This window comes from Mustela lutreola, chromosome 5, assembly GCF_030435805.1.
Source record: "Mustela lutreola isolate mMusLut2 chromosome 5, mMusLut2.pri, whole genome shotgun sequence".
Lineage (NCBI taxonomy): Eukaryota > Metazoa > Chordata > Mammalia > Carnivora > Mustelidae > Mustela > Mustela lutreola.
In genome coordinates, this window is record NC_081294.1 from 106,495,085 (window position 1) to 106,508,132 (window position 13,048).

Sequence of the window (13,048 nt, forward strand, 5' to 3'; positions counted from 1 at the left end):
AAACGGTCTCATTTATGATTTCAGATTTCTGAGGAGACAGTGGGTCTCCTTGAAATAGTTTTTCTCTACTTTATAGCATTGGAGTTAAACAAGTGTCTTATGTTCTACCAATGGAGAGACAAGCAGGGTGAGTCTTTCAAAGGCCTGTTGGGCACAGAGCACTAGGATTGTGCTTTGTGGGATGCTTATGCTTCACCAGCAATCAGCTAATTGTTGATGAGTCAGGGTTTCTAGATGCTTCCTGGCCTTGGTGTTCCTGGAAACTCTACATATAGTGCCATCCCTTTCCACTGTACTGTGGACTTGTAGGGAGAATTCCACACCTAAGACCCAAAGTGACTCCATTCGAGTCACATTTCTTACTCTCTTTTGAATTTTATTCTTGGCATAAGCCTTCTAACAGAGTCACATCAGTCTATTACTGATGAGGCTAACATCCCTTCTTACCTAAACACCACGAACCTGCTGTGATTCCATCTGTGGTGTCATCACTTCCCTCAACTTGGATATTCTTTGAATATCAGTCCTACTGAAAACTATACTTTGAATAAGGCATGTGGATTGAGTTGCAGTTATGACATTTTTGGTTTTGAAATTAAAATTTTTTGTGGAAGGGTACCACTCTTCAGATTTCAAATTCCAAAATTTTGAAGTTTTCATTTGGCTAAAAAGTAGGGAGAGCTAGTATGAGGACTTTTATGATGTTAAAGTGAGGTCAGACAGAGAAAGACATGGAAATAAACCATTTGTATGTGAGCTTTTGTTCCTGGTGCTAGAGCATAAGATGGCAACTTGTCAATAATAGTATTGGACATTTCATGTTACTTTGGTTCTCCTGCCTGGTGCTTTTGTTTCCCAGATTCAGTGAGGGCATTGTGTGTATCTGTCAAGTCTGCATGACCTGTTCACATACTGAAAGCAGGATCTGATCCCATATTCTGACTTCAATACCCTGTAAACCTTTATTCTTTCAACGAGTGATAAGACATAGGATGCAGTTGACTATATATATGGAATTCTTTCCTTGACAAACTTACTAAAACTGACAAGCAAATTCTCACCCCCAAATCAGTACTTTTGGTATTTAACAAAACAAAGACAGCATGTTATATCCCTTCCCTGGAGTTGAAATTTCCTCACCTAGTCTTGCCTCTTCCCCCCACCCGCCTGGAGCTTCCGGGTTATATGGCCTGAGCACGTGATAAGTGATTGATAGACATTTGTTTAATGGCTAAATGAAGTAAATTCAGTTCAGGCGCAAGTATGCTTATGGACACAATAATTTTACTGCTTCTTATAATGAATGTACTGTTAGACCCTCTCTTCAGTCATCAATTCAAATAAGATAAGCAATACATTCACCCCAGGATAATATTCTAGATATCAGTCAGGAATTACATTCTCAATCACAGGACATGGTTTTTCATTAACTAACTGAAGCATAATTAGTTGTCACTGAACATGTGGCTCAATGATTCTGGCGTGGCTAAACATAGTACTGCAGAGGGCCTGGTTCAGGTGGTAGGTTCTGAAATAACAACCAATAACATTTGAGGAGTTTCCAGCCGCCTCCTCCACACAGGACATTAAATGGCACATGCGCAAATAGACCCTGTCTGCTCCCCGCCCCTACCCACTTATTTCTGAGGAACAACCTGGGTGTTTTTTCACTTTTAGACTTGGTGGGGGCGGGCACCTTGACTTTTCTGCTTTTAAAAACCTTTCAATTAGTTTGCTTTCTCAATCAATGATGCTTTTCCTCCTTTTTCTGATTCTCCGTAGTGTTCTCTAAGGCAGTGTATTGAGAAACCAAATAGTCAACAGAAGTAGAAGTGACCTGAAGAAAATCTTTGATTCTGACGCTTTTGTAGTACATCTGTTAATGACAAAGCAACATTTGTTAATAACAAAGCAGAATGAAGACAAACAAGCAAAGAAATGGATTGAGAAAAACCCTACCCTCCTGAGAATGAACAGGAAGGATGTTGTACTGTTGTCCTCACTGACCATTATCCAATGCACAGCTCCGGGGAACAGGGCCCAGGCACTAGTGATCTGGGTAGGAATTCTTTCATTAGTAAGGAGCCTACCTCGTAACTGTATCCAAAGACTCTCCAAATGGAGGCTGAAAAAAATGAGCAGTTGTGTAACTTATCTGTACAGATGCTCTAGGCCATAATATCCTGCAGATTAAAGAGACTAGAAAAGAGGCACAAGACTACTTAAGTTCCCCCCGGCAAGTTCAAGGAGCTCCATGTTCAAATGCTTCAAGTTTTTGTGTTTAAATGGTTTGGCTGTGACACACTGCCGCCAATTAGACACTACTACCAGCCGTTTTATTTTAATATACATGGGAGATTTAGATATAGCAACTTTGGAAATTTTACTTGGCAATTAGAACTGTCTTTTCTTGCTAGGATTAAGTGTATTTTAAAAGATACAGTCTTCTTTAGGGATCTTTTGTTTCTGTTAACTTTAGTGGCTTTGGTATGATGGCCATGTCCAAAATCATCACTCACCTTAAGTTTTCTGCTCTTCCTGATCTGCTAATTAGATAATTAGCATCCTTTATATTACTGATTGATTTAACATCATCTTAATCCGGAAGTGCTTCTTAGGCAAAAATTGATAAAGAAAATAATATATTCTTAGAGACTCATTAACCACAAAATTAGCCTGTCTTCTGAATTTAAAAAAAGGTTTAGTTCATTTCAAAGAGCATTCTAGAAGGCATATATTGGACAAAAGTTGACAAAGGTAGAAGTGATTTGACAAAGTAGTCTTAGTGGACCATGACCATTTTAGAGAATCTGACTTGCTAACTCAGTGGTCGCCAAAAGGAAAAATAAGTTATTTCTTATTAATAAAAAAAGTTCATTCATGACAGGATTGAAATATGAGGAGTTGTTTAGCCTGTGACCTAATATTTAAAATTATTTCTCTTTGGTGTTTAGATCATTCTCTGGAATTAAAGGACTCCAGCTGAAAGTTAACCTCCAACCCAATGACAATTACTTTTTCTACGTGAGAGCCATCAATGCATTTGGGGCAAGCGAGCAGAGTGAAGCCGCTCTCATTTCCACCAGAGGTACTTTCTCCTTCACCTGCACACAACTGCTTCCAAGCCTTTCTGTTCCTTCCCTTCTACCAGCTAGAGAAGACACTCGAGAAGGCCACTTCTTAAAGCCTCAAACGCCTCGACCTCTTGGCAGTCCTAGGTTTTTTGCATGAGGATCCAAGATGGATCAAAGACCAAGATGTTTCTTTTTCTGATTTAAGAGGTTTTTATCTTTGGCTACCCATTAGCAATCAGGCAGGGTACTTAAAAAATACTGATGCCCAGGCCCCACTCCTGGAGTCCCTGATCTAACTGATCAGGAGATGGTCTCTGACATGTTCTTAATCCCCCCAGAGGACTCTTGTTTGGCTTACAATATGCTATAATTAGTGGGTATGTTTTGAGTGTATGTTGGCAACAGTGGAATGGGGATATTCTTCTTTTATTACACGGTAGACTCCATGAACAAGCTTCCAGTATTATTCTTCTGTTTCTTTTTGGTGCTTAGCCCATGGTTTGTGCCAATTAATGTTTGTTGAATAAAAGAATGAATAACTTAAGGAAGTGATAAAGCTGTTCAGTGACATTTTGGAGAAAATAGCCAAACGATGCCAATAAAAAAACTGCTTGGCTGTTCTCAATTATTGTGAAAAGAAGAGAGAAATGGAAAGGTGATCATTGTCTTATCTTATCCTCGACCCAAAGATGGCAGAAGATTGAGGATGGTACATTAATTGATTTGCTTAACCAGCCAAACCTTGTGCCCATGCCTTGTCCGTGAGGTGCTCAGGGGCAGCCTGATGTCTATGAGAGAAGAAATGAGGGCTGCTTGTCCAGAAATATTCCCCCCGGTCCCAATATGGTGCCTGCACCTTTCGTTGTTAGAACTGCTCCTGTAGCTTACACCAGCGCACGTCCAACTGGAAGGTGCATGTGGATCTCCGGAAGAGCTTGTTCAAGGGCAGATCTGGTTCAGTAAGTCTGGGACAGGGCCAGAGACGCTGCATGTGTAGGCTAGTCTCTGGGTGATGTAGATGTTGTTGGTCCAAATGAACCAGCATAGCAGAGGGCAGACCTGCAGCCCCAGCTAGAGGTAAGGAGCCACTGGCATTCAGGCATGCCTTAGCATGGATGAGATTTGCAGCCAGTGGGTCTGAAAACCCTGAGTGGGGCCTTTTGGCATCAGGGGAGAGGGAGAGTAAGGTCTAAAATGCAGTGCCATGACCCAGGGACAGCACTTACTGTTGTGATAACGTTATAATCTTATTTTTCTTCACTGTGACAGGAACCCGATTTCTTCTGTTGAGAGAAACAGCTCATCCTGCTCTCCAGATTTCCTCAGATGGGACAGTGATCAGCTTCACCGAGAGGAGACGATTGACAGAGTAAGTAGGAGGAGGAAGCCTCTTGCTTCTCAACGGGAAAGTCTACCGACATGCGTCCCTCTGCTGTGGCCTCCCCTGGGTATATCCTCAATTTAACGGTCATGCCTCGGAGTATGGTGTCAAATATCAACACGAGCACACCCGTAGGGTTTGGTTTTGGTTTGCCACTAGGGAAAATAAGACAGTAGTTCCTAAGCTGGAGCCCGTGTCAATATTTGTATTGCAAACACAGGCACAGATGGTTTAGTTTAAAACATAGGCTCTTTTCAGGTACCATCTCTGGTTTAAATAAAAACAAAAACAAAAAACAAAAACAAAAAATGGTCCAGGCTAATTCTTCTTTTATTTTGAATAGGAAACCAGGTTTTGTATCCAGCCATTTGAAAAGGGTTAGCAGAGAATGACATTCTGTTGAGTTTCTGCCATCTTTGGCCACACAAGACTTTCAGATTTTCAGACTTTCTTATCCCTCCCCACCTGATTGCTCCCACAGAAAAAGAGCATTATTTCTGCCATCTTTGGCCACACAAGACTTTCAGATTTTCAGACTTTCTTATTCCTCCCCACCTGATAGCTCCCACAGAAAAAGAGCATTAAAAAGCTAAAAGGTGAGGGCACCCTGGGGAGATGGATCTGCACTTTTTGCCAGCAGTCTCTCATGGTCACTTGGAGGGTCAGAACGGTCACAGGGGAGAAAGTCGGTGAGAGGCTTTGGAAAAGTGTAACCGATGTGAGCCCCAGCCAGCCGTGGGTGCTGAGGTGCTCCAGTGTGGCTGCCCACGAGCCCCACCCCCCCCTGTTTCGGCTGAGTTGCACAGTTCTCCTCTCAGGTGGCTCCTAACCTATAGGAGTAGCCTGGCTCAGGGACCACCTGCTCCTAGAAGTCTTCTCTGGGCCTTGGTGCCCTTTGATCTTTTCCATGAAAAGGTCTGAGCATATGTGGAGTCATTTCTCAGCCACTCTGTCTTGAACATTCCTCCAGCGGCAGCCCTGTCTTCTGTGTCTTTGAATCCCCCCGAATCTAGCATGGGGCCTTCAAAATGGTCGGTGCCAAAAAATAGACAAATAAGTGAGTTCTGGGGGGGAAGGGGATGATTTAAGAAACCGATCGGCCTTTCCTGTCTTCCTCTGATTTTTCAAAAAATCAAAAAGAAAAGAAATAGACTGTAAGTTGATAAGAGTACATAGATAGTAACTGATGACAACTGTAATGTATCTCATAGAATTTTTATCGATTAGTAACCCATAAAGTAGCTCATAAATATCAGGCAACAGTCTGTGCTCAGGGAGCAAGGGGCTGTCAGTTTCCATCTCCTTGGACAGAGGTTATTGGGTAAAGACATGAGAAAGTGAAATACATTCCTTTGCAATAATCATTTTCTCATCTGTTAAAAAGGAGAGGGTGCTGACTATTAACATAGGTTAGATTAAAAGCGCTTTCTTGCTGTCTCAGCCATTTCAAAGCAGAATGGAGCCATTCATGCAAACAAGGTCACCCATCTGCAGTCCAGAATGCTTGGGTTCATTTCACAGTTCCTATTCTAAAAATATCTAAGGTGAGACAGAAGGAGACCTTTCACCAAACTCTCAGGTGCACCTGCATCTGAAGAGGCCACAGTTCTCAAGACTGTTGACTACAGCTTCTACCATGCGCTCATCACACCTGCTCAGTTCTGTGCTCTGCTGTGGCCTCCCCGGAGGTCTTGCTGCCCCTCCTTCGGTCTCTGTGTCCAGTAAGGTCGGCAAACATGGGAACTCGCTGTTAAAGAAGATTTTGGAGACTTTTCCTGCTCCTCCTCCTCCCCAATATCTTCAAGTTTTAGAAAAAACTTTGCAAGTTATGTTCTCTTGGAACTCCCCACCTGCCTCCCTCATATTTCCTCACTCTCCTGGAAAGCAGAGATGGTGCCATTTCTTTTTCTCCCACAATCATTCTGGTTATTTCCTGCTTCTTAGCTCCCTCAAGAGATGCAGTGGACTAGACATGCATGTTGTACATGGCAATGGAAGTATGTCAAATGTGTGTTGAGATTTTGTGGCATTCTGTGGTGGTCGAGTCAAAGTTGGGGGCACAAGAAGAAACAGATGTCTTTAGTCAAGTTCCAGCAGTTTCCAAGGATAGAGTCCTGCCTAAAATGTGTGTGACCTAATAAATGTTGGTGTTTATGAGATAAAAGCTGGTGATTCCTGTGCATCTACTTCGTCCACAGAATCCCATCTGTGCTGGGTGAGGAGCTGCCTGCTTGTGGCCAGCATTACTGGGAAACCACGGTCACAGACTGCCCAGCTTACCGACTTGGCATCTGCTCCCACTCAGCGGTACAGGCTGGGACCCTGGGACACGGCGAGACTTCGTGGTACATGCACTGTTCTGGGCCACAGAGGTAAGCCGGAGCACCGCCCTCCCTTGTTGGTGAGAGGGTCACAAGTTGATATGTAGGCAGAGGTCTCTGAGGCACCCAACATCTAGAATGCTACTTTCCTGCCCAGGTCTTAGCCAATCGAGAAAGAAAACAAAAGCATCAAATATACCAAGACTAAACTGTCACTGTGATTACTGAGGAAGCCAATTTTAGTGAATATGGTTTGTACCTGAGGGAAAGGAGGTTTCTTTTCTTTCCTTCTTTTTTTTTTTTTTTTTAAAGATTTATTTATTTGTTTGAGACAGCAGTTGTGTGCCGGCATGCGTGCACACTCTTGAGCAATGGCTGAGACAGAGGAAGAGGGAGAGAGAGAATCCTGAGTAGACTCCAAACAGTGTGGAGCCTGATGCGGGGATCAGTCCCATGACCCCGAGATCATGACCCGAGCCCAAACCAAGAGAAGGATGCTTCATCGACTGAGCCACTCAGGCAACGTGGGAAAGGAGGATTCTTATACTGAGCCTTATTAATGGACTTGTGCCCACCTGGACCCCAGGCCCGGCGAGCTTCGGCACCCTGCAGGGCAGAGATGGTCCCTGGAGAAACAAAGAAGGATAGGTGTTCCAGCAGGAAGCTCATACTCCAGAGATAGGGCAAAGGAAGGAAATTCCAGGCCATGCATGGCCAGGTTTTCCTTCTAAAGTCACCTCAGGGAGGAGGGAAGGGCCATGGGTAATACAAAAGAGCTCCCTCCACAAAGGAGTCAACAGGAGGGAGAAAAGCAGTCAGTGGGTCCCCAATACCTTCCCCTCACTGGTGTATATCAGGAATTGGCAAACTATACCCACAGGCCAAATATGACCACCACCTGTTTTATAAAATTTTATTAATAATTTTATTGGAATCCAGTCATCTCATTTGTTCACGTATTGTCTGTGGCTGCTTTTGCACCTCAGCGGTGGAGTCTAGTTGTAGCAGAGACCAAATGACCCTCAAAGCCTAAAATATTTATTATCTGCCCCTTTACAGGAAAAGGTTGTTAACTGTTTAGTTGGTTAATGTGAAGAAAGCATAGTCTGTGTTAGTCTCTAATAAGGCAAGCTTGGATGATCAGAATATGCTCACATTATTAGAAACACGTCCTTGACTAGCCTCCAACGGGCTACTCACTGGAAGTTCAGTGAAGCCTTTGAACCTGCCCGATAGGCCTTGTGTATCTTGTCAGGGGGCGGTGATGCCTGGCTGCTACCTTTTTGTGTTGTGAGGATCACATAAAGTCAGGTACAGGGAAGAGTCTTGAAATGGTAAAGTATCATAAAAATGTGAGGCCTTATCTAAATGTAATACTTTAAAAAGGAAGCCTTCGGTGCTTATAAGTTTCCAGAAAAGGGCCTGCAGATTGGATTTTGCATATCTCTGGCTGCACATTTCTCCCTGCATCCTCCTGGACACAATTTGATTTTCTGACATGGTTCATAAGGACACTATCTCCCAGAGCTATTCAAAGTCACATTTCATAAAGCTGGAGCAATTATGATAATTGATGTTCATTGCTGTGCAATGCTTAAGGACCTAGCCCCTGCCCAGAGTTGAAAATCTCTCAACCCCAGAATTTATAATGAATAGATTTAGAGCTGGAACTAGATAGAGATTCCATAAAAAGTTCCCTAGACACTTGAACCTTTAAAACCCCCAAACCAAAGACTAGCCTCCAGTAACAAATTCCCGGACTCTAGAAAACAGAATTATATCTTGTCAACAGGCTCAACAAGCTTGGTCTTTCAAGCTTAGATTTGGGGCCCTGTGGATTTGGGGAGGAAGCGTGTGCTTACCTGTGTGCTCACAGCACAGAGACATCAGGCCTCAAGTGCTTTCACTTCATGTTTCAAATAGAACACCCCTGGCTTCAGGCACTGTGAGATCCCCTGTGGCAACCCCCTACCTCTGTGTTTCACTTTTCTGGCTTTGTAATTTTAAACCAAACTTGATTACTCTTAACTCTGCACAGAATCCAAGCTTTAGGATGTCACTATTGGAAAGGAGAAATGGAGAGTCTAGGGACACAGAATCCATGGGAGTTCTTCCAGTCCACTCCTAAACTTTCTCCCCTCAGTCACAGCCTTCTCACTGCTACTACCAGGTCTACCCCAGCCACCATGCCTGTACCTCCAGGGAGAGGTCTGCACCCATCCCACACTGTCCATTTTGTCACAACTGGCAGATTTTTCTAGAACATCATTTTCATTACATCTCTTGCTTTTTTGCTTCAAAATCTACAAACATCTACAGCGATGCCGTACTCAGGTGGAGCCATGGTAAAGAGAGGGTCTAAGACTAAGGTGACCAGGAAGAGGGATGAAGAGCCCTGAAAGGAGTAGACACCAGGGCCAAATGGGGTCTGTACTTAGTCTGGGCCGGTAGTGAGATTCACAGGGGGTGGGATCACCTGGGCCTGGGAACCCCCGGACAGCAGTTCCAGGGTCACACAAGTGTCTAGTCAGGCTTCTAGATAATCTTTGTTTGAAAAGACTCTGGCAGTCCTAGGAAGGGGTGGGGAGATGCTGGACAGGGAGTCTGGCCCCTGACAGACAGGCTTGGTTTCAGACCAGAGAGCAGGTTGGAGAAGGAACTGATATGCTGACTAGGAAATGGAGGCAGATGTAGAGTGGGACAGATTCCAGGCCCTGCAGAACTAGTGGAGCCCAGATTTGGAGAAATGTCTCTCCCCCCTCAGCCTCTATGGTGGGGATTAGTTCAAGGAATGACAGAAGCTAAGCCTGTGAAGACCAGGAGTCTTCTAAGCAGGACTGGGGAAATGGCTTCTTTGAGCATTCCAAACCCCCTAGACCAGTGTTGTGCAATCAGACATTCTGTGAAGATAGAAAAATGGTGTCACAAGTGGCTATTGAATACTTGAAATGTGGCGAGTAGGACTGAAGCACGGGGCACTGAATTTTATTTATGTTTAATTTGAATGTTAGTGGCCCCCTCCTCAGAGTCACTCCATGTCCTCTCCAAACCTTCTCTGAACTCCGAGACCGTGACACTCTCGCCTTGCTTGTTCTGGAGCCTCGTCATTGCTCCTGCTGCCCTTGCTGGTTGTTGGATCTTCCTCTCCCTCTTTCCCACCTATCCAGTTTGGACCTGGAGTATGAGCCAATATTACTGAGTAGGAGCCCCTCTGCTCCCAGAGCCTTCCATAAGCGCCCAGCCTACACTGCTGCTCCCAGTGCTGTCAGGCCTCTCATTAGCACAGTACTGAAAAGCTCCTCTGTCACTGAGTGAGCCTTGCTTACTTTCCATCCCTGCGAACTGCAGCCCTATCACACGAGCTCTTATTCTGCAGGACAGCTGCCAACTTGCCATTCCCTAAACACATGTATACTCCAGCTTCTGGGCCTTGAAGCCTGACATCATAGGCCTTAAAGGTCCTTGGCTCTTTCAGCCACATCAGAGGCCCTCACTTGCCCAGAGTCTTAAGGCCCCACCAGCCCCAGGGCTGCTGAGACTCCGCCCCTCAACTTGCCCATCCTCTTCTCCCCTTATCTCCTCCGTGTTTCATTTCTCCCCTCCCCAGCTTTCAGGGCCTCTGTTTCTCAGATTGGCAGGAGGAAACACCAAACTTGCATTACTTTCTGCACAGAGCAATTTAGTTTCTTCTGTTCAGCGATTTCCCCTTCCCAGCCTGGTCTCACACCTTTCCTTCCACAACCACACAGGTCCATGAAATGTGTTTGTGAACACTTTTCCAGTCTGCGCCCTGAGGCGAAGCCTCAGCTTGAGCCCATGTTTAAGTGAGCAACAGTGTTTTCATCCCTGGTCAGGAGGGCCTGGCTTCCCCAAGGGCAAGGACAGCGCTTTGTGGTCCTTCATACTCCCCAGAGGGCCTCGGAAAGTGCTGGACTCACAGATACACCAAATGAATACTTGTTTAGTTCAATTTATTTAAACTGAAGAGAGAAATGACAGGCAACCCCCACCCCCGCCCCCTGTCCCCTGCCCCGGGCTGCAAGGCTGCAGAGAACATTGAGAAGATGAAAAGGAAGTCGGATCAGGGTTGGGGGAGCCTCTACAAAGGATGAAGTTGGGCAAAAAGAACGAAATTTTTTTCTTAAACTTCATAAAGGCCCTTATGTAAGTTACTTATAAATTTTTAAGCTGTAAAATTAATACATTTTATGGAAGGCGAGCCTGCAGTACTTTTTAAAATACACGGCAGCCTCAGAGGAGTTTTATTCAAAAGAATGACACGCCATGAATGCGGTAGTTAAAACATGTGGGCAGCTGGGAAAGAATTAGAATGTTGAGAAAAATCACAAGGGAGGCATATGCTGGTTATTCTGGGACCGCCTCCTAATGTAGAAGGAGCAAAATTATTAAAAATGCTGGTCTGTTGGGATGAGCTCTGCATTTTAGCATCTAGGAGGGATCTGGTTAAAGGATCTGGGACAATGTTATGGCAGCTCATCATGGTGAAGTGAAATTCATCACTGAAAGATTGGTTATCTCCAAGTGACTTTCTTTTCCATGGCCCAGTGTTTAATTCCTCGCTCTATTTCATTTCAGATACACGTTCTTCTACAGTGGCATCGTGAGCGATGTCCATGTGACCGAGCGTCCCGCCAGGGTGGGCATTCTGCTGGACTACAACAACCAGAGGCTTCTCTTCATTAATGCTGAAAGTGGACAGTTGCTCTTCATCATTAGGCACAGGTTCAATGAGGGCGTTCACCCCGCCTTTGCCCTGGAGAAACCCGGAAAATGTACTTTGCACCTGGGGATTGAGCCCCCAGATTCCACAAGGCACAAGTGATCATGGGCTTTCAGAGTTTGCCAAGGCAATCAATCACATTTTGGGGGTCTGTGGGTTCTTGCCCTTGGGTGCTATGTATTATTCAAAATGTCTCCCACACACTCGCACTAATGATTGCTGCACGCATAGCGCTCAGCACGTGAACAAAACCACCAGGAAACCTTGACTTTCTAGGTAGCGTGTGAGTAAAGAGGACGGAGAAAACAGCCTCCGCCATTTGCTTCCTGGATGTTTGAGTGCTTCCCTAAATTGAACGGATTTATACCTGACTTGGGAACCAAAGCGGAGAAGTGGTCTTCCATCTGTTGTAGTGGCAAAAGACATCCTCGGATGGTCAGGTCTGGACAAGCGAAGGTTGTGGTAGTCCTACATTTCTGACAAGAATCAAAGGCTTTTACCCTGAAATAGAGGTCACCTCACTCCACTACAGGACGATGTTTTCTAATCACTAGAGAAGGCATTTTAACTGTTCTAAGTTGATAACAAACTCTTTTGTATTAATATGTACTGTAGAACACAGGTCTTTTTCTCCCCTGAAATTTTAAATGTAGACAAGTGCTAGGTGTTAGAAATGTCCATTTTGTTAAATAAATGCTTACAGTCTGTAAAATAAAACACGTTATATGAACTTATTATATGTAGCTTCTGAGCCTGGTGTCTCTGGACTGGGGCACACTGTAGAGTGAATGACCCTTCTACTTGAGTGGCCTGAACTCCAACTAATTTTCACAGAAGATTTTTATATGCATCTTTTAAAAAATCCAAACACTTTTATCCCATAGTTACAGTCAACTATAGGAAGCTGGGAATCTCTTTTTGCCAAAAGGAAATGGTTGGTCATTTTTAGATACTACACTGAAATCTCTCGAAATCTTCCTAAAATATGCGTGCAAAGTTGATAATCTAGAAGGCATTTTGAGATGATTGCTCTTGTTTTCTAGATTATAAATACTTTGATCTTATTTATAGATTTTTTTGGCATTATGAATTCATTTATTTCTTTTCATGAATTGAGAAATATTATCTTACTTTTGAGATCCATTCTGAGATTGAGAGTCTCTTATGGGTTGTCTCCCTTTCTGGTTTCTTCCCATTTCATTTTTTCCTCTCTTCCCCCACGATTCTCTGCCTTGTTGTCCAAATTCCACATATCAGCTAGATCATATAATAATTATCTTTCTCTGACTAACTTGTTTTGCCTAGCACAATACCCTCTAGTTACATCCCCATCGTTGCAAATGGCAAGATTTCATTTTTTGATGGCTGCCTAATATTCTGTTGTATATATATGCCACCTCTTTATCCATTCACCTGCTAATGCACATCTAGATTCTTTCCACAGTTTGGCTCTTGTGGGCATTGCTGTTATAAACATTTGGGTGCATGTGCCTTTTCAGGTCACTGCGTTTGTATCTTTAGGGTAAATACC

The 13,048-nt window shown here is 44.0% G+C and overlaps 1 protein-coding gene across 1 annotated transcript in view; it reads left to right on the forward strand.

Annotated features, from left to right (window-relative positions):
* The window catches only part of CMYA5 (cardiomyopathy associated 5), an 89,047-nt gene extending 76,796 nt beyond the window's left edge, over positions 1-12,251 (forward strand). Inside the window, exons 10-13 of the mRNA XM_059175332.1 lie at positions 2,955-3,088; positions 4,344-4,443; positions 6,654-6,827; positions 11,373-12,251. Of these exons, the coding sequence (XP_059031315.1) occupies positions 2,955-3,088; positions 4,344-4,443; positions 6,654-6,827; positions 11,373-11,619 (655 nt within the window). The 3' untranslated portion in view covers positions 11,620-12,251. The remainder of the gene's footprint in view (positions 1-2,954; positions 3,089-4,343; positions 4,444-6,653; positions 6,828-11,372) is intronic.
* Positions 12,252-13,048: the final 797 nt, after the last annotated feature.